This window comes from Gallus gallus, chromosome 6, assembly GCF_016699485.2.
Source record: "Gallus gallus isolate bGalGal1 chromosome 6, bGalGal1.mat.broiler.GRCg7b, whole genome shotgun sequence".
Lineage (NCBI taxonomy): Eukaryota > Metazoa > Chordata > Aves > Galliformes > Phasianidae > Gallus > Gallus gallus.
The window spans coordinates 17,499,680-17,517,849 of NC_052537.1; the positions used below are offsets into that span (position 1 = coordinate 17,499,680).

The 18,170-nt window shown below is 42.0% G+C and overlaps 1 protein-coding gene across 5 annotated transcripts in view; it reads right to left on the minus strand.

Moving 5' to 3' along the window:
• The window catches only part of PIK3AP1 (phosphoinositide-3-kinase adaptor protein 1), a 45,349-nt gene that overhangs the window by 11,861 nt on the left and 15,318 nt on the right, over positions 1–18,170 (minus strand). For 4 of the 5 annotated variants that reach the window (XM_015288344.3, NM_204350.2, XM_046942696.1 and 1 more), the window contains exons 3-8: positions 10,397–10,545; positions 7,435–7,579; positions 5,277–5,419; positions 4,149–4,281; positions 3,277–3,473; positions 2,118–2,307 (exon numbers count right to left, since the gene is read on the minus strand). In XM_015288344.3, coding sequence (XP_015143830.1) covers positions 2,118–2,307; positions 3,277–3,473; positions 4,149–4,281; positions 5,277–5,419; positions 7,435–7,579; positions 10,397–10,545 — 957 coding nt within the window. Of the gene's footprint in view, positions 1–2,117; positions 2,308–3,276; positions 3,474–4,148; positions 4,282–5,276; positions 5,420–7,434; positions 7,580–10,396; positions 10,546–13,157; positions 13,227–18,170 lie in introns of those variants that run through there. The other variant, XM_015288347.4, reaches the window with a different exon arrangement.

Sequence of the window (18,170 nt, forward strand, 5' to 3'; positions counted from 1 at the left end):
AGCAGTGTGCAACTCTGCACATCATCAGTTTAAACAAAACTGGCCCTTTTGTAGATTCTGCTCTTTCTCTGTAGATGTTTTCCCAGCACCACATGCAGATAGAAAACCAAAAACAAAAACACATTAAAAGAAATGAAGTGGGATGAAGAATGTAAGAACTGGCAGAACATTCTGGTATCTAAGTATTTGCTACTACTTTCCTTACTACAATGGCTCTTTCTTTTCAAATCAGCTTCTGCTAGGCAAACTGACTGAGTGCTACAAACCTTTCTTTGATCAGTCTCCAAAAACCTCATGGAAGCACATTCTGATTACAACAAATGGGCATACTGCCACAGTATGTCTGCATTTAAAACAGCCCAGGTATTGTCCTCTATGCCACAGCTAGCTATAAGTCCTTACGTAAGGGCTACTCTGACCTGCAGAAAGTACTTCACAGCAGTTGTTTACAATTTCCTAGGGAGTTTTTCCATTCCCCAGAAATTAAGTCAGTACAAAAGCTTGAAGTTTTAACTTGTGATCCTAACTGAATGAGCCCTAAGCTAGTCAGCACTCCCACTAATTTCAGAGAGCTTTTGTCTCTTTGGTATTCTAAATAATGGTGAAACTCTCTCACTTTGAGAGAACGAGTATTGGAGCACTGTGCCAATTTAAACTTACCTCTTATGATACAGGGAAATTTTAAGCACTGTTCAGATAAGTTGTAAATATTAATGAGGCAAAGATCAATAGGCTACATAAGAAATACAGATATTTTCCATAAAATACTCCTGATTGGAAGGTGACAAGGACATGCCCACAGTAGCAATAAATTGGGAGAACTCCAGAAGCAGTAGGGAATGCTTATTTCTCTTACTGAGATGTTATAAATAAGCCACATAGAGCACTTGCTCAATATTTTAAAACAGACTAATTGAGCCATGCTTTCCAGTGCAGAAACCATAAATATCTATTTCAGGGGCAAGTTTGGGTTTTTGCCTTTCCAGTCCCATTAGTCCTGCAGAGCCTACAGCATGTGCATACACCAGAACTTTCTGTTGCTGACCCTGGTAACCTCCACCACCCTGCTGACATGATTGTGCTTGCAGAAGGCTCCGTAAAGAGCAGCAGTCTGCTGGACTTTACTGCTGAGGAGGCTCAAGGAAAGCAGCCTGACTGAGGCTTTGACTGCACAACTTTTCCTATCCATAGATAGCCATTTGTTAGCTCTCCATCTCCATGCCCAACAGCCAAGCAGACTGTGTATGGCGTACTCCATCCAAAATGCCAGCCACATTCCTTTCTAAGATCTGTCAGAGTAAGTGAGGGCAGGAAAACCTCTCTATCTGAACTGTTTAATTTAGTGTAGCTTGTTTGACAGAATGTCGCATTGAAAGTCTAGTTGAAAACTGGTAAATTCCAGAGAGCTTGTGATTTGCATCCATGAAAGAAAGGAACATCCATTGCATAGTTTCTGGGATTTCTGTATGTCCCAGAAATGGAAGACAACAAGTTGGTCTTAGTAGTATTAAGCATGTTTTCCTCTTCTTCAGAATTAGTCTATGAATTCCATTAAGAGATACGGAAACAGCTCTTGATCTTGTAACCTGGCTCTGAAGCATTTGAGCAATTTTATTAGCCAGTATAACATGATGGAAAGCGCAGCAATGACAGCAGAGCAGCAAGATCCCAGGCTGCAGCAAGTAAGGATTTGCTCAAATGCAACAGCTGGGGGCACAGAAATAAAGGAAAGAAGCTGCTTACCTTCAGAAGGCCTCAGGTAAGCAGGGATCTCCAGAGAGAGACCCTTGGCCTCCACTGCCAACCCTCACGTGAGGTCTGTAAGGGGTGGATCCTGGCTCCACCCCTTCAGGTCACTCAGGTGTATTGCATGCAGCTAAGCTTCCCCAGGTTGGCCCTGCCTTCCCACCAGGTGCTCAATCACTGCTTCAAGCAGTGACTCAGCATTTCCATTACAGCCAGCCAACATCAAAACTGGAGTTTGATTTCCTTACAGTGAGAACGGGAAAATTATAACTAGCCTTTACTGTTGATATTCAAACAGGACCATATTAAATATGAGAGAGACAGAGCAACTGAAGTTTTTAAGCCCAGAATATCGTAGTGATTATACATACAAAGGTCTTCTGGGGCACCAGGGACAAATCCAGCCATAGATTCATAAAGCTCTTCATCAGAACCTGGATTTAACGAACATTTCATTAACAGATCAGTAGAAAGATGAGCCATGGACTCATAAACAGACTCATCCTCTTCGCCTTGCATCAGCTCTTCCTTAATGTGACTCTTCAGCATATCTGCAGTTTCCTGAACAGAAAGGAGTCCAAAGAGAAAAAAATTGTTTAAATAAAGAATCTGGAGAATGAACACATAGCAAAATGCATCACTCTCCCACCACTAGCAGGGAAAAAAAACCTTCCAAGAGCACTCCACTCCCAAAGTCTAAGGCTTCTCATAGGAGCTAAATCCACACTACCATTGTTAGGGGCAAGCCTCCACGATCTAAGTTGTAATGGTAGGTAATTAAGGTGAAACGAGGAGGTGCTGACCCATTTTGAATAACTACTGCTGCCTCTCTGCCCCTCAATTTCATTTTCTACTTCACATCTACAACCTCCTAGAATACAAGAAAAGTTCATTCTAAAATTATAAAGGCTTATCAGTGGCTATTTTGGGGTAAGCGTAGCTTACCGTAAAGGAAGTTTTGCCACATGCAGAACACTTCCAGAAAACAAATTTTAACTCCGCTATAGATTCAGTTTCAGCTTTTTGGCAATAGCAGTAGCATGTAACACCTAGTGGGAGTATACAGACCACCCTTTTCTCTGAAACTAACAGGAAACCTCATAGCAGTCAGCTGCTCAAGTAATACCGACAACTTTCGATTCACAGGACAGCAGAACTCTTTCTCATACATTTGCCACACAGAGGGAGAGGAAGGGGCTGCAGTTTTGCCAAGATCAGGAGGTTAGAAATGTACATCAGGAACCATCGGTCTGCAGAAACATCACTGGATGGATGAATGGCAAGGAAACCCAGCATAGCAGGCTCTGATTCCATCTTTTTTTGTTCTTTCCCCTATGAATTCTCCTGGCTCCACAGATGAAATGAACCCTCAAGCACAGAAACTTTCATGGTGGCTGTACATCTGCCTCCTACACCCTACCACATTGTACCACACCCTTTACCACCTCAGCACTCCTCACACACACTTTCAGTGCCAAGCTTAATGTCCACACTTGCAGTAAGACAACGTAGAAGAATGCTGCTCCTTACCACGTATTCATCAATGAATTGCCGGAGGTCCTTAAAGCCATGCTTTTCTGCTATCGTGTTTGGATAGTGACCGTATTTGTTGGCTACACTGTAGGCTTGCAGTGCTCCAGGGCATGTCAGCAGCAAAGCAGTTAGGTTTTTCAGCCCATATCTTGCAGAAAAGTGAAGCAGCGTTGGCAACTCCTCATCCCTCTGATCTGTGAGAACAGAAGCCTGTTAGAATCTGTTTTTCTCCAGCAGCAGTGAAGACAGCAAATGAGAAACAAACATCCTAGCAAACACACTGACTGAAGTAGGCCTGAAACCCAGAGAAGTACATATACTGTTTTAAAACAGAGCTAACTTCACACAAGTGAATTAGCTGAGGTATCTAGCACATCCCAAGGTCTGAATCCTATGATCTTTAGCAGGGAATCTGGTACTGCATTAGCTGAATGTAAGTAGGATCAGAGGTTTGGAAGGATCTCTTAAATCATAATTCCACTGATTTCCAGCTGTTGTAAGGCAACCACATCATGGTACCACACTGATCCAACTGCCTACTATGCACCTATGCATACCTATGCCACATGAGACCAGGAGAACAAGTGAGACATTCTGGGGAGAGCTGTCTTTTGACTCCAGTTGTGGCTGAAGCTGTCTACATAGCTGTATCTGCCAAACTATAAGAAACTGATACAATATGTAATAAAGAAGGGCCACACAACCATGCGCAATCCTCCCTCTATAGGCATCTTAAATTTAGCTTCCTGGCTAAGATTTAAGACTTTTTCAGACAGCCTATACAGGAACTGTGAGCTACAGGTGCTCCAAAGTAAAAACAGCCTATAGATATGAATTTTAAAAACAAAGCAAAAAATCTTTCAACATACTTGTTGTCATATCATCTTCTTCCAGCTGGTTGATTCCAAACAAGTGTAAGCCACTGGCAGGAATGTTCTTCTTCAGTGACTCAGTCAACAGTTTGTCCAGTGCTTCTATGCTGTATGGCACAATTTTAAAGGCCTAGAGATAGATGGAAAGTGATTTTGGTTGTAGAATTCTGGAGATTTATTTAAGATGAGATTTACATGGTGATGTATTAAGTTTTATTTATTTAGTATATACAGGAAAAAAAAGTAAGCATAAACACTTAAGGTGGAACTGTTTAGAATAAGCAAGGAACATGAAGAATCTCTTTGTCCAGAAACAGAAGATCATTAGTCTGAACAGATGAGAACTATACATTCCATAAGAAGAAAGTCATTCACACAACTGGAAGCACAGAAGACTTACTTCCTACTACCTTGATAGGTATAATCTCACCATTCCAATGAAGTATTGCTACTGCTTTAAGTACAAATAAATCAGTTTTGAATTGTCCTGGTGTACATTCTGTCTTTTGGACTGGTTCTTAGCAAAGACCGTGGAGCATGCCTATTCCCCAGGTAGAAGCACAGCCCAGTAACAACTGCTTATTAAGTTGAATTTAAAAGGAAGTGAAAGACATCTTTGCCGTAGGTGTGCTGGTGATCAACACTACTCTACAGGCTTCTGTCACACAGCTAATAGGGACATGCAGGCATGGAGTAAAGACAATGGACCTGGAGAACACATTTGTGCAAGTTTTACTCTATAAAAGGGCTCAGCTACCCTAACTGCAAAATGTCATATGAGAATTGAGGGTTGGCTTTAAAGAAATAAGAGCTAAGATGAACAAATACTTTTATTTTATCCTACTTAACTCAGAAAGTTCGAATCTCTGTAATCATCACATCTTTTCCAAAAACCCCTTCGTTCAAATATCCAAACATCTGTAGTAATTTCACTTGTACCAAGTTTTGTCATTCCAATCTTCTCAAATCAAGGTCTAAATAGGGACACTAGGGCTATGAGAAAGTCCCTAAAAAACTGTGTTTCCTTATTTCAAAAGAGTGACCTTGTGGCAAGCACTTTTGCTTATGTTCACATATCTACCCTCTGAGAAAAGCCATGTTCCAGCTGTTTCCTAGAGTTTTTACCTGGCACATGAACTGTACTGGGTTGGCTGCATTAGCCAACAGACTGCTGATTTCCTCCATGTCAGTATGATAGGTGACACTCGTTTCTCCCACCATCAAGTCCCCTGAATATATCTGCAGAGGCACTGTTCCAGAAGTTAAATCTGTGAAAAGGAAGAGAAGAAATCATCATTAAGAACAGACAAAGGAAACAAGTCTTCAAAGGTCATGAAGATAGGAGGTGTTTGGAGATGCTGCCAACTGGATACCAAAGCAGTTTCTTCTGCATAGAATTAATGAAAAGTCATAAAAAAGAACTGAAATTATGTTGATATGAATATCAGGTAGGAAAGAACTGCCTTCTTCATAGTCATATCAATGAATATCACCTGCAACCTGCTACACTGTTGGCTAACACTAGTCTGAACTACTAATGTTATCAGTACACTGCATCAAATTACAGAAACTCTTCTCTCTCCACTCCTGGCTTTTTCTGGAGTAGCGTTGTCCAAACCACACCATTAAATAAGAAAATAGGGGAAGAAGGGAAGAGGAACCTGAAAAGTTACTAAGCATCCTGCAGCCGTTCCCAGTCTCATTAGTCTCCAAATGAAATCACCTTACAAGAATTTCAGCTTTCCAAGTTTACCCAGGTATAGGATTTCTCCTGTATACGCAATGTGGGAGCTTCCTGATATTTTACCCAGTGTACACTCATAGGTCTGAGACTTTCCTCTGAAACACAAGTATTTTGAATCTCACTAAAATTAGTATTTCCCTATATATTTGCCTGGCTGTAACAACTAAAGAAATAATGAAACAGTTAATGTCACACCTGAAAAAAAATATTTCTCTTACTGTTAGAAAACACAGAGCTAACCTACTTGTACATTCCATCAAGGAAAAGCTTGAACTTCCAAAGTCATAGAATCACAGAATGGCTTAGGTTGGGAGGGACCTTAAAGATCATCTAGTTCCAACCCCTGCTGTGGGCTGGTTGCCTCCACCAGATCAGGCTGCCCAGGGCCCAATCCAGCCTGGCCTTGTGCACCTCCATGGATGGGGCACCCACAGCTCTCTGGAAAGCATGTGCCAGCATCTCACCGCTCTAAGTAAAAAATTTCTTCCTAGCATCTGACTTAAATCTCTCCTCTTTTAGTTTAATGCCATTCCCCTTGTTCTGTCGTTGTCAAACCATATAAAAAGTCAGTTCCCCTCCTGCTTGTAAGCTCCCTTCAAGTACTGGAAGGTGACAATGAGGTCTCCCCAAAGCCTTCTCCAAGCTAAACAAGCCCAACTCCCTCAACCTTTCTTCATAAGAGAGGTGCTCCAGCCCTCTGAGCATCTTTATGGCCTCCTCTGGACTCCACTCCAACAGCTCTGCATCCCTCCTGTGCTGGGGGCCACATAAGCTAGTTTCCAGGTGCTTAGATCCAAAGTCTTGATTTAGAACAGATTAAGTTAAACATTTTCATGTGACTTTGGTTACCTTCTTTAAAGCCACACACTTAACAGTCTTTACAGAAGTTGCTATGATGATTATTAGTCTCTCCATTCCTAGACATAATATATTTGCTCTTCAATGGGACAGACCAAAGCAGATTAAATGAAATCATCCTGGGAAACTGTTATGAGTCTGTAGGGCTCAGAAACCTTGCCCTTAAAGTTTAGTGAACCTAAAGTTTAGACAACCTAGGCTTTCGTAAATATAAACATCCAGAGTGACAGAACATATCTGAATAAAAAGGCAAGTCAGTTTAAACAGTTCCAGCTCTAATCACACAGAGATTAAACATTAAAAAAAGTACCATAAGCAATTATTTACCTGCACTTATCTTCTCATGGTGTCTGTGAACACTAATGTGATTATAACACTAACCCAGTTAAGTTCAAAGTGCTTCACATGGTGTCACCTGCCTGCAGAATTCCCCCTAAGGTGTTTCCACACTGCGATCCTGACACTGCTGCTGGGAAAAGAGATGTCAAGCAGCTGTCTCCTCAGTTCCACACCACAAAAGTATCGCAGACAAGAACACAAGTCCAAGATTTCCTGGCCCCACTGTTCCCCACGCTGCAGTCTCTACCCTTATCCCTCTGATTTTTCAGGACAGGCAGGTTGGGAGAGAAGAAAAGCAATGAGGGGTGGGGAAGTGGGAAACCAAATCTCAGCCCATCTTACTTGGAGCCTCCACAGATATTGTGTATTCATTCTCCAACTCAGCCAGCACACGCACAGATGATGAGTTCTCTGGAGAGAATTCAACTTCAGTTTTCACTTTGTCATCCAGTCTACATTTCATGATAATATAAACAGTGGTCTGTACCTAAGAGAAAAGACATTAGAAAATACAGGTTTTCGATATAAGAAAACTTTAGAGCCCATTTTCCAGGGATTTTGCTATTATCATGACTAACAATAGTTAATCTGTGATTTCCACAATCCTGAATGGTTTTCAGTAAAATCTTCCAGCTATGGAATAACTGGGCAGGTGGCTTCTGTTACATTTTGCAGTAGCACAAATACAGACATTAGGCTGATAAAAACTCTGTGATGCTATTTAAAAACTGACTTAATTTCAAGCACAGCAGCCTATTCCTTCAAGCAGCACAGCCCTGTTCGTAAGAGAAACAAAGAAAGAAGCTTAAATATATTCTGGAGACTAAAGGACTCGCGGAAGTTTTATCCAATTTCTCTTATTTTTTCTACCCTGTAGCATGTGCCTTTAGCCAGAACTTTAAAAGACTAAAATTTCAAGTTTGTAAAATTCTCACCGGTTCTGCTTTTAAGAAGTTAATTATGGCATTAAATAACTCTAATATTTTATTTCAAGTCTTTAATTGTGGCCTGAGACATGTCTAATATCTACTTATGTGAATTATGAAAGTGAATTTCTGGAGCAGATTCTCAGTTCTGGAAACCAGGAGATCTCCTGGGTCATGCCTTGCAGCTTTTACCACCACCACCAATGTAATATTTGTTCAGTTCTCACTCAGTCAGGATTTTAAAGATCAAAGATCTGACTTGTAGCCATTTACATGGCTTACTATACTATGTATTATAACAACTAATCTGAAAGAAACCTGAAAAGACTTTCTTGCCCCTAACTTATGCTAAACATAATAAACCTTGTCTAGGCCAATGCAAGCAGCCCAGCAGCAACAGACAAGTGATCAAATGATCCAAGACCGAGGTGAGTCTTCTTCCACAACTCTATCTTACAACGAGTTCTAGAGTTCATTCCTACCCACTTCTTGCCAGTTAAGGAATTCATCCTTAACTTAAAACACCGAGAAAGGATACTTCATTAACATCACAGAATCATAAAGTGGTTTGGGTTGGAAGGGGCCTTAAAGACCACCTAGCTTCAACCTCTTTGCCATGGGCAGGGACAGCTCCCAGTAGATTAGGTTACCTAAAGTCCCATCCAGCTTGGCCCCAAATACATCCACGGCATATCTGTCACTACTACTGCCACCAGTCGCCTAGTGGTGGTAGGCTCAGGCACCAGCACTGAAGACATTCATCCAGCAAGGAAGCAAAGATATCAGGATATTCAGCTAAGCTTTGGAAATGTATGAAGTGAATGTGCTAACAGATGCCTATTACATACAGAGGGAAACAGCACCATTCCCATGCACAAGCAAATAGATTTTATGTAATAAGTAAATAAATAAATCCATATAGATAGTTCTCTGTGTTAATTCAACAGCTCTGTAAAGGCTTAAATCAGTCCAGCGGTTTAGCAGTTCGATGACTTCTGAAAACATCCTGTGATCAAGCTACACACACCGACGAGGGAACACAAAACATTTAGGTGAGGACACTTCCTAGAACATCTGATCCTTTATGTCAGTTCTCCCTCTGCCCTGACAGAATGCTACTTTCTCCAGGCTGAGAGCAGATAATGTCCATAATCAAAGGCACATTCAGAAACTATCAAAATAACCCAGCACTAAACATCCGTGACTCTTGTTAGAGGCTCAGATACACTACAAGTCCAGCATGCTGCAAGGTATACGTGCACACTGCACAGTAAATCCATCCACCTGTCTGTAGGACTTGCAGTTTTGTTCTTATCCTGCTGAGCCCCTGCCAAGGCAGAAGGGAAGATCTACTTGTCAACTGGAAGCTTGTTATTCCTCCTTCCCCATCACATGATGGTATACAGTTTACTTCTGGTCTTATCTCAGGGTATAGTCAACAGCACTTCAAAATTTCTTTACAAAGAAATGACACAGGCTGTTGCTACCAAATTCGAGATTTCATTCCAGTTAGTTTCCCTGTAAACATGAAGGTCAGATTCTAAGTAAAAGCAGAGGTTCCCTGAATTCATGCTTTAACTGGTGCTTTAAGAAACAGCACTAAGATCCAGATGTTTTGCCAACTCACAGGACAAGGGAAAAACATCAAGAGTTTTGTTTCAGTGCACTGGAGCATGAGTCTGCCCCTGGTAGGGGGATAGAGGAGGAAGTAATGTAAAGCAGCAGTAACACTGCCATGAAGCTTTGCTAAACTGTAAGCTGAAGTTTCCTCTGACAATCAGCCCCTCCTACACTCGTGCCCCGTGTCACAAAGCTATGCAATGGAGGCCCAACCACGGTGACTGAAAAGTACACCGCAGAGGAGGTGAAGCCATTGGTGCCTTACACTACTGTCCTGGTCCACGGTATTAGTGTTTTCCATCTGAAAGGGTCTCAGAGTAAGAAAAGCTGTTTTTCAGATAGGAAGCTAAGCTCCAAGCTCTTTGGAGTCATTTGCAGGACAAGCACCAGAACTGCCTGCATCCAGGGTTTGAAGTTAATTGGCTCACTACCTTCACCTTACTCCAGTTGTCTGCACTAGATCTCACCAGAATGGAAGATGAAGAGTCAAGAGTGTGAACTTGCTTCATAACACAGAGTACATGCAACCATGTCAGCGAGACTATCCATCAGTAAGTGACACTGCACATTACCAAGCTATTTCTGGCCTAGGAAACCAACCTTGTAAAGTGGAGACAATGAGGACAGGAGCCTGAGAGGGCAGGGAACAAAAAATGAATTAGGAACTACATCCCAGGTTGTAAAGCTGTCTACTGCAGAGAACATAACACATTGCACTAGCATACAAGAACATAGACCAAGAAATGGCTATACGGTACCCCACAGCGTATGTGATCAGGCTGCACCACCAGATGCTCCCCAGTGCTCTTGGATGATTCATGCTCTTCATTCATGGCAAGTTGACAGGAGTAAACTGAGGTTTTCTCGTCTTCTGTTTCTGTATCAGTTACAGAATCGCAGCCTGAGTCTAAAACAAAGCATACAGAGTACCATTTAATTATTTCAATTTTCTGAAAATGCATGGATATACACACATCAGCCCTGAGAAGCAGCCACAGAGGTGGGGGAGAACTTGATACACTTTTCAATGCAAAGTTTAGAAAAGGGAATCCAGTTTAAAAAAGAGAAACGACTGTTTCCTCATTTGCTCCCCTAAGGGGACAGCTGGGGAAAATTCAGAAAGACACAAAAGTGCTGGAGTAGCACTGCAAATGCTTACAAAGCAAAAAAAAAAAAAACAACCCCCAAAACAAACAAAAAACCCCACTCCCTGATGAGATGGACAGTTTCTTTCTCACATTAGATAAGAAAGTAAGTATGTCAATATCTCATATAAGAAAGATCCGCAAATGGACTCATCTGATTCCTGCCACACAGAGTGCACTGTAGAACGGGCAACAGCCTTTGGAGTCCTCTTGAAAGTTAATGAAAGAAACCTACTTTTATTTCCTATCAGCAGTATATTTAATTATCTGGACCCTGCTTGCTCCAACACCTGAATTCACTACTGTGTCTATAAGCAAAATGTAAGGCAGTAGTCTGAAGGGACCCTGATCCTCAAGCAAGAAGGTGAATACAGAGTGAATCTGAAACACCAAAAACATACATTTGCACAGAAGAATTACAGTATTCTGCCCAAACTGAGCCAAGAGAAGTAAATGCCTGTAACCCTACAATCTGCACATGTTCTCACTCCTGCCTCCCGGTAACAGCACATATATTTATACCGATGGATGAGCAAACATATTGATAATACAAGCAGAAAAAAAGCAGCAAGAAAAGCAAGAAGTAGCTGAGAGTTCTCACACCCCCTGCCGGGAAATACTTTTCCCAGCTACAGAAAGGAAATAGACAAGTCTGTACCTACTTTTCAGAAAGATTTTTAAAATCTAGTTTTTAATATCTTGATTCACACTTTTTGTAATTTCTACACTTGAACGGGACTTTATGAATTTATGCAGATGCAACTGTGCTTTCAGAAGACTAGGTGTAATCCATAGAAGTGTAGAAATTATTCAGCTGAAGGTTTTGTCACAAAGAATGGCACACGACTTCATGCTTGTGAATTGCTCCGCATGGCAAGTACTCACATGAGTAAAACCACACTATTGCTTTAATGTTTTCTGCAGAAAGAAAAGAGCTAAAACTCAGCAGCTCTAAAGTTCAAGAAAGGCATCACTATGAATATCAGTATTTCTTAAATCTAGAACAGTATGTGTAGATAAGGCAGACATATTAAAACTGCATCAACAGATTTTCAGATTTGACCACAAAGAAACTGCTGGGACACAAGGCTCCGCACTGAAGGTCTTTTGGATTTTTAGACTGCAGTACTAATCATTGTGGAAAACCGGCTGTAGTTATAAATTCCTTAACTCAGTATTGTAATGGATACTGTCTGAAGTCATCAGCCAGACCTCGCTTTTGGGAATCTTTGTCCTGGGGAAAGGTGGGCTGCTCCAACCTGAGAGTGTTGGGCAGCCCAGTGAAACAGGAGGAAATCAAAACATTAGTCCCACATCCTTCCTTTACATGATAGCTATCACATCAGATGTTTGGCATACACAGAGCAAGACAGCATGTCCTTCTGGAGGAGTAGAGGCAACTGTTACTGGAACTGAGTCTCTAATCTCTTGGTTATTTCCAGTTTGACTAAATCAGAAAGACTAAGCTCATCACAGATAACAGAACCAACAATATCCAAATCACAGCTAAACATTAATATCCCTCAACCAAAAGTGCAAGCTGACACTCGTCAGGATCCTGACCCTAAGTGCATCATCCCCCACACCTTAACATGAAGCCAACAGAGTGGTAACCTGTACCTCACTTGCCCAGTGTATGGTCCATTTCAGAAGAAATAAAACCTACAGCTGTGGACCTCAGCTATATCTACAGTAAGCAGGGATAAGAGAGGAGGAAGGACAGAGCAAGTCTCCAAGCCTCTTTGCTTTAATGACATTATTTAATACTGGTAAGAAATTAGCAAATAAAGGACAACTGCAGGAGTCTGCATTTGAGCATTTAAGTTCTGACGTTGCTAGATTTCACCTTGCACTTCCACATTTCTGTAACAGAATTGAGTGCCTGGAGGTCATATGTAAGAAGAGAGCTGTTAGGTAATATGGGAAAAAGCACAGTTAATCAGTAACTGCATTAACAGCTGAAGGAACAAGCACTGCAGTTTCTGGTATGAATTATTCAGCTGTTTCTTCATTCAGAAAATTTTGAAATTGTGAATTATCAACTTCCTCTGTAAGTATCAGAGCGACACTATGGTTATTTTGCACATTCAGTTGTCTTGCACATTGCATATCCACACAATTTAGTGAACATGCAAGCATCAGGAAACCATCCTATTCTGTTCATAAGTATTCATGCTTTAAAGTGATGCATTGTTAATCAGGCATCCCACTTACTAGGATACTTGACTAATGATAACCAATGGGTTGATTGAAGACCAAGATTGAGGATATTTCAATCAGTGGATTGATTCAGCAATTATATTTTTGTCATGGTAACTAAGTTCAACAGGCCATTGCCGAGGAGATCAGAGGCATTAGAAAGTTATATGATTACCTGAATTGAGCTCCTCCATGAACAGCTGCCATAGGTCAATAGCCCGCAGTTACCGATGGTTCTGCCTTCACTGGAAGCCCTTTCTATTCCCCTTTAAATGAAGGCTACTTCAGGCCACGCCTGACAGTCTCTGAAACACTCATGAGAACAGCAGGGGAGGAGATGCGGTCCAAGAAACCCAACCACATTTCCCTTCGAAGAGCGTGCCCCCCAACAGGAAGCGGCAGCACAGCACTGCAGGCCCCACACAGGCCCCTCTGTCCTGCATCGCTCTGTATGCAGATTGCTGCCCTACTGAGCTGCCAACACTCACAACCAGGAAAACCCTGGGAAACGCAGGCATGACCACATGCTTCATCTCAGGTCATTTAGCAGCCAGTTATTTTGATATTTTGCTGTAGGCAGCAAGCAGCTCGCTCTGTCACCCATTTCCTCCTGGCTAAGCTGCTCATGAAGCTGACATCGTGGTTTCTCAGAAGTCAGCCCTGACGCTGCAGGACACGCAAACACTTGGCTGGAGTCAGCAATCTGCTCGCTCTGACCACTCTGCCATCCAGATACAGTGCAAACTGAACAACGACTTGTCCCTGCAGCTTGTGTGAGGAGACTGCCTCTCGTCGGTGTCTGCAAACACTTCCCATCTCACCCACCCACCAGCTCACCAGCAGAGGTGAGGAGTTTTCATGAGATCTTAGGTTTTCACCTCCCAACAAGGAGCAAGGCGGAAGACTTTCAGAAAGCTCCTGCTATCAGCTAAGGCTTGCAACTGGCCAAACTCCTCTTTCAAATAGAAACAAGGACATTAGGGCTACCCAAGCAATTCCAGTGGCATTTGCAAGAAGCTTGTTGCTTAAATCTACATGTAGAGCATCTAAAACCAGATTCTCTGTTCTACAAAGAAAGCGGTCACATTTTATTTGTAGTCATAGTTCCAAATCTCCATTAAGAAAACAAGCTGTGTTTTCTCAGGCCAAGGTTTGCTTGAGTAAGTGTGTGCACGTCTCCTAGGGAAGCTGTTTTCTTACTGAGTACACAAGCTCTCAGCAGGTCAGGACTGGTGCTTCAGCAAACTGTGAGAAGCCAGAAGGTATGGCTGTGTTTACCTTACAACTTACTAAGACAACACGCACCCTTAATACTCAAAAAAAGACGCATTACTCTGCAGTTCCTCTATAAAGCACACTTCACCCTGACTTGAAGAATGAGTTTTCTTTTGTAGTATTATAGATCTATGAACATGAATCTGAACAAAGAAAAACGTCTTTGTGAGTACAAGAGGTTTTTGTGACCTCCATTTATGTTTAAACCAAGTGAATCAATCTGTTCACTTTTCCTGTCTCAATATTCCTAAATGCTGCTCACAGGTTATTTTTTAATATAGTCCTTGAAATGAAAAGGTCACCAAAAGCTGTTCACAGTGCCAAGGATAACTTCACATCACTCATGTAAATGCCAGAAAGTAAGGACAAGAAAATGGCCAGCAAATACCATACCTGGGTTGCAGGAACACGAAATCTGGCACGTAGACCTGGAAACAGCGAGGTTAAGAAAGTAAAGCCTCAAAAGCCTGAAAGTGGAGAGGACACAGAAAAGAAAGTAAGAAGAAAAGTGACAGTCTAGAAAAAAGTAACAAAATGAAAACCCTAAGCAGACAGAGAATCAGTAGAGAACAGAAAGATAACTCATGATATCAAAGGCACCTTCTCCTGAAGTATTCCAGTTTAGGGGAAAATGTCAGCAGTAACTTCCAGTCAGCTGTTTGTGCTAGGCTCAGCTTTTAATTATTCACCAGTGTATTGCACTAATTAGAAAACTGTGGGTTTACACTATGGTCCCAACCTTGATTCCATTGTACTGTAGACACAAAGTTAATTATTTCTCCTTCCAAAAGCTCCAATCAAATCCCAAGTCCAGATGGAGAAAGTCAGGAGGTTTCCCAGCACTTAGTGATGCCTCAAATAGCTGATTGACAAAGCACTGTCAGCAGCAAAGCAACTGCGACCAGTCTGAAGCACATGACCAATCACATCTCAGATGGCATTCCCTGACATGCAAAAGCACAGCTAGGAGCCCTTTACAGAAATTCTCTTCCATCAGCAAAAGATGGAATTAGGAAATGCAGTAACATGTTGATGGAATTCTTCTCTTGGATCCAGTGCCTCAGAAGGAACAGCTGGGAAACTGCCTACCACACTTCATTTGCCCTAGCAACACTTCTCACCCTTCTCCGCCTTGACTGCAGATGACTACAGCAAGTAGTTCAGGATTGGTGGTTTGCAGCCCCTCTTCTTCACTGGCTCAGGAAAGTACTCTCTTGATCTGTAACTCTGCAGGTTGTAACCAAGACAGCATTCACAAAGATCTACGCACAGGGGAGATTCACAGAAACTTAGCAGTCTCCCCAGGATGACAAGATAGCACTAAGTAATCCTAGCAGATTGCAATTCAGGATTGTGTGCAAAACACTTTTTGGTTGGGTAGTTGTTGTTTTTTCAAACTTAGAGCTCTGTTCATTCACTAGCAGCCTTGGGCTGAAAGCAGGACCTTGAAAGTGAAGGACTGAATGGATCTGAGATCACAGTAACTCCTAGAGATGCAACGTACAAGACCTCAGGGAATACATACAACCTGAAACCAGTAAGTTTCCCAGCAACAGAAAGACACTTTCCCAGCAGAGACCTCACCCCTCAATTTTTTCTTTTTTTTTTCTTTTTCTTTTTTTTTTTTTTTTTTTGGTCAGTGGGTGAAATTCTGCTATGAGAAATCCTCAGGTGACATTTCACAGTTATGGAAAAGAAGCGTCATCTTCTATTGCCTAATAAAGCTTGAGTAAAAAAAACTTCCCCTATAGCACTGCTACTTGTCCAGAAAACATTGCTTTGGCTCAAATGTATGTCTTGTTTCAGAGCGTAATCATGGCTTCACAAGTATGTTAAGCTGAAAAAATAACTTCTGTGCTTGTCTGGAGGGCAGATGTTCACAAAAGTAAAAGCTACAGCAGCTTAAAGTACAATTGCACTCATCACGGCCCTCCTCCCAACTCCTGCTTCCCCTTCTTGTGTTTATTTCCACCAGAATTTGCGGCCCACACAACAAAGCCAGCAGAAAAGAACATGTTCGGCTGTGTCAGCAAGATGCAAGCCCAGGATCTTTGTCTGAGCATTTGAGAACTGGGAGGTCAGGCTGAGCTGTCAGCCCCTGACCTTCAGGATGTAGAAGAACTTCTATACATTTCACTCCTTCATACTGCAAAGTCAGTAACTGTCAGGTCAAGGGTGAAACGCTCAGTTCTTCTTACAACATGTATGATACATCTGCCATAGCTTACCTTACCACGTCTAGAGCCTGATAAAAATGCAAAGTGTATTTATACAAGAATTCCATACTGCTGCTATCTCCAGCTAAAAGCATCGGCTTTTAGGAGGACAGCACACAGGAGGAGACAACAGGAAGTATATGCACGGCTGATGAGAATGCTGAAGTCACGTTATATCAGTCGCTGACTCAACACTGTTATTGAGCAACAACATGCGAGAAACATGAAAATCCAACTTGCTGATTAATTGTCCTTGCTTGAATTTAAGCACAATGCATAGCACTCACAACAAAGAAGACCGTCCACATGCAAGTCCACAAAGCTGAAATTCTGAGAGAGCTATGTAGCTGCTTTGAAAACATTCCACCAAGAGAACACCGCTTGACTGGACTTAGATCTACTGAAGCATGCAGAACCACACCTTCAGGCTACTACTAAAAAAACCAATCATGTCCCCTCTCTTCTCCATACAGCCTCTCTTGGAGTACCACCAGTGCAGTCCTACACTGCACCAGATCACTCAATTAGTTGCCAGAACAGAGGTGGAGCGTGAGGCAGACCACTTGTTTTCGCAGCAATCCATGCTGAGGTCACCCTCTGCTATCAATGGAACCTCCCCCTGAGGAATTCAAGACCCACTGGTATTCTTCAGTCATTTTTTAAAAACACTTCCAAAGTTTTAAGTGGTGATGATGGATCCACCAGAATCTTGCAAAATGCAAACCTAGAAGCAGTACAACTCAACAACAGAGGTCTTTGAGACAACCTGAAGTCTGCCCCACACATCTCCTCAGACCTGCTCAGTTCAGTATCTTTTTCTGACCACAAACTTCTGCAAAGTTTTTTGCAGAAATTACTTCAGCTGTCTCAACCTGGAAGAAACCATCAGCAAAAGGGCTGGGCTTTTATTTTAAGCTTATTTTAAAGCCTTGCAGTTCACATCGCGGATATTTAAAATTAACCTTAGCCATCACCTTAAAGCAACCCACAGGGACATTAAAAATACAGAGAAACATGGTCAGCATTTGCAGTGTGCATGGAGCCTATTACAGCCTGATGCTTTCTAACCACACCAGTTTCTGTACTTGAAAAGTTCTGCATTATCATTTCATTGCTTCGGTCCAGAAAGATGATATACACCTATGTAAGCCAGCCCTGTTTGAACCTCCTACTGTTGTGGAAGACAAGCTGTGAAGCATTGCTGTTAATGTGTATAAGCGAGGAGTTCATGAAGCACCTTGATACAAACAACACTCCTATCTTGTAACTGGGAAGGCTGTTTCAACTCCTTGACCCTCTTGGCCACAGATGGATAAGAACATCAACGCATTTCTCTCAGCATCTCTTGGGGGCTTATTTAAAATTTCTAGCTGCTTTAAACCACTCTCTGAAATACAGTGTTTCCAACATCAGTCATTTATAGCTACACTAACAGCTGCAAGGAAGGGCATGGTAACTTATGTTCTCTCAACCTTAACTCCTGCGCAACAGTGTCACAGTTTCCTCTCCTTGGCAGGCTGAGAACCAGCCGGCAGTGCAGCTCCCATAAGAGTGAAGCAGACCCTCATTCCACTCAGAGGGCTGACTAATGCATCAGCTGTTCCTCTTCAAAGAGCAGGGTCAAGGAAGCATATCTTCTACTTCAAAACAATTCAGCAGAGAAAAACGCAGTTTTACGAATTCACTTAATTCTGCCC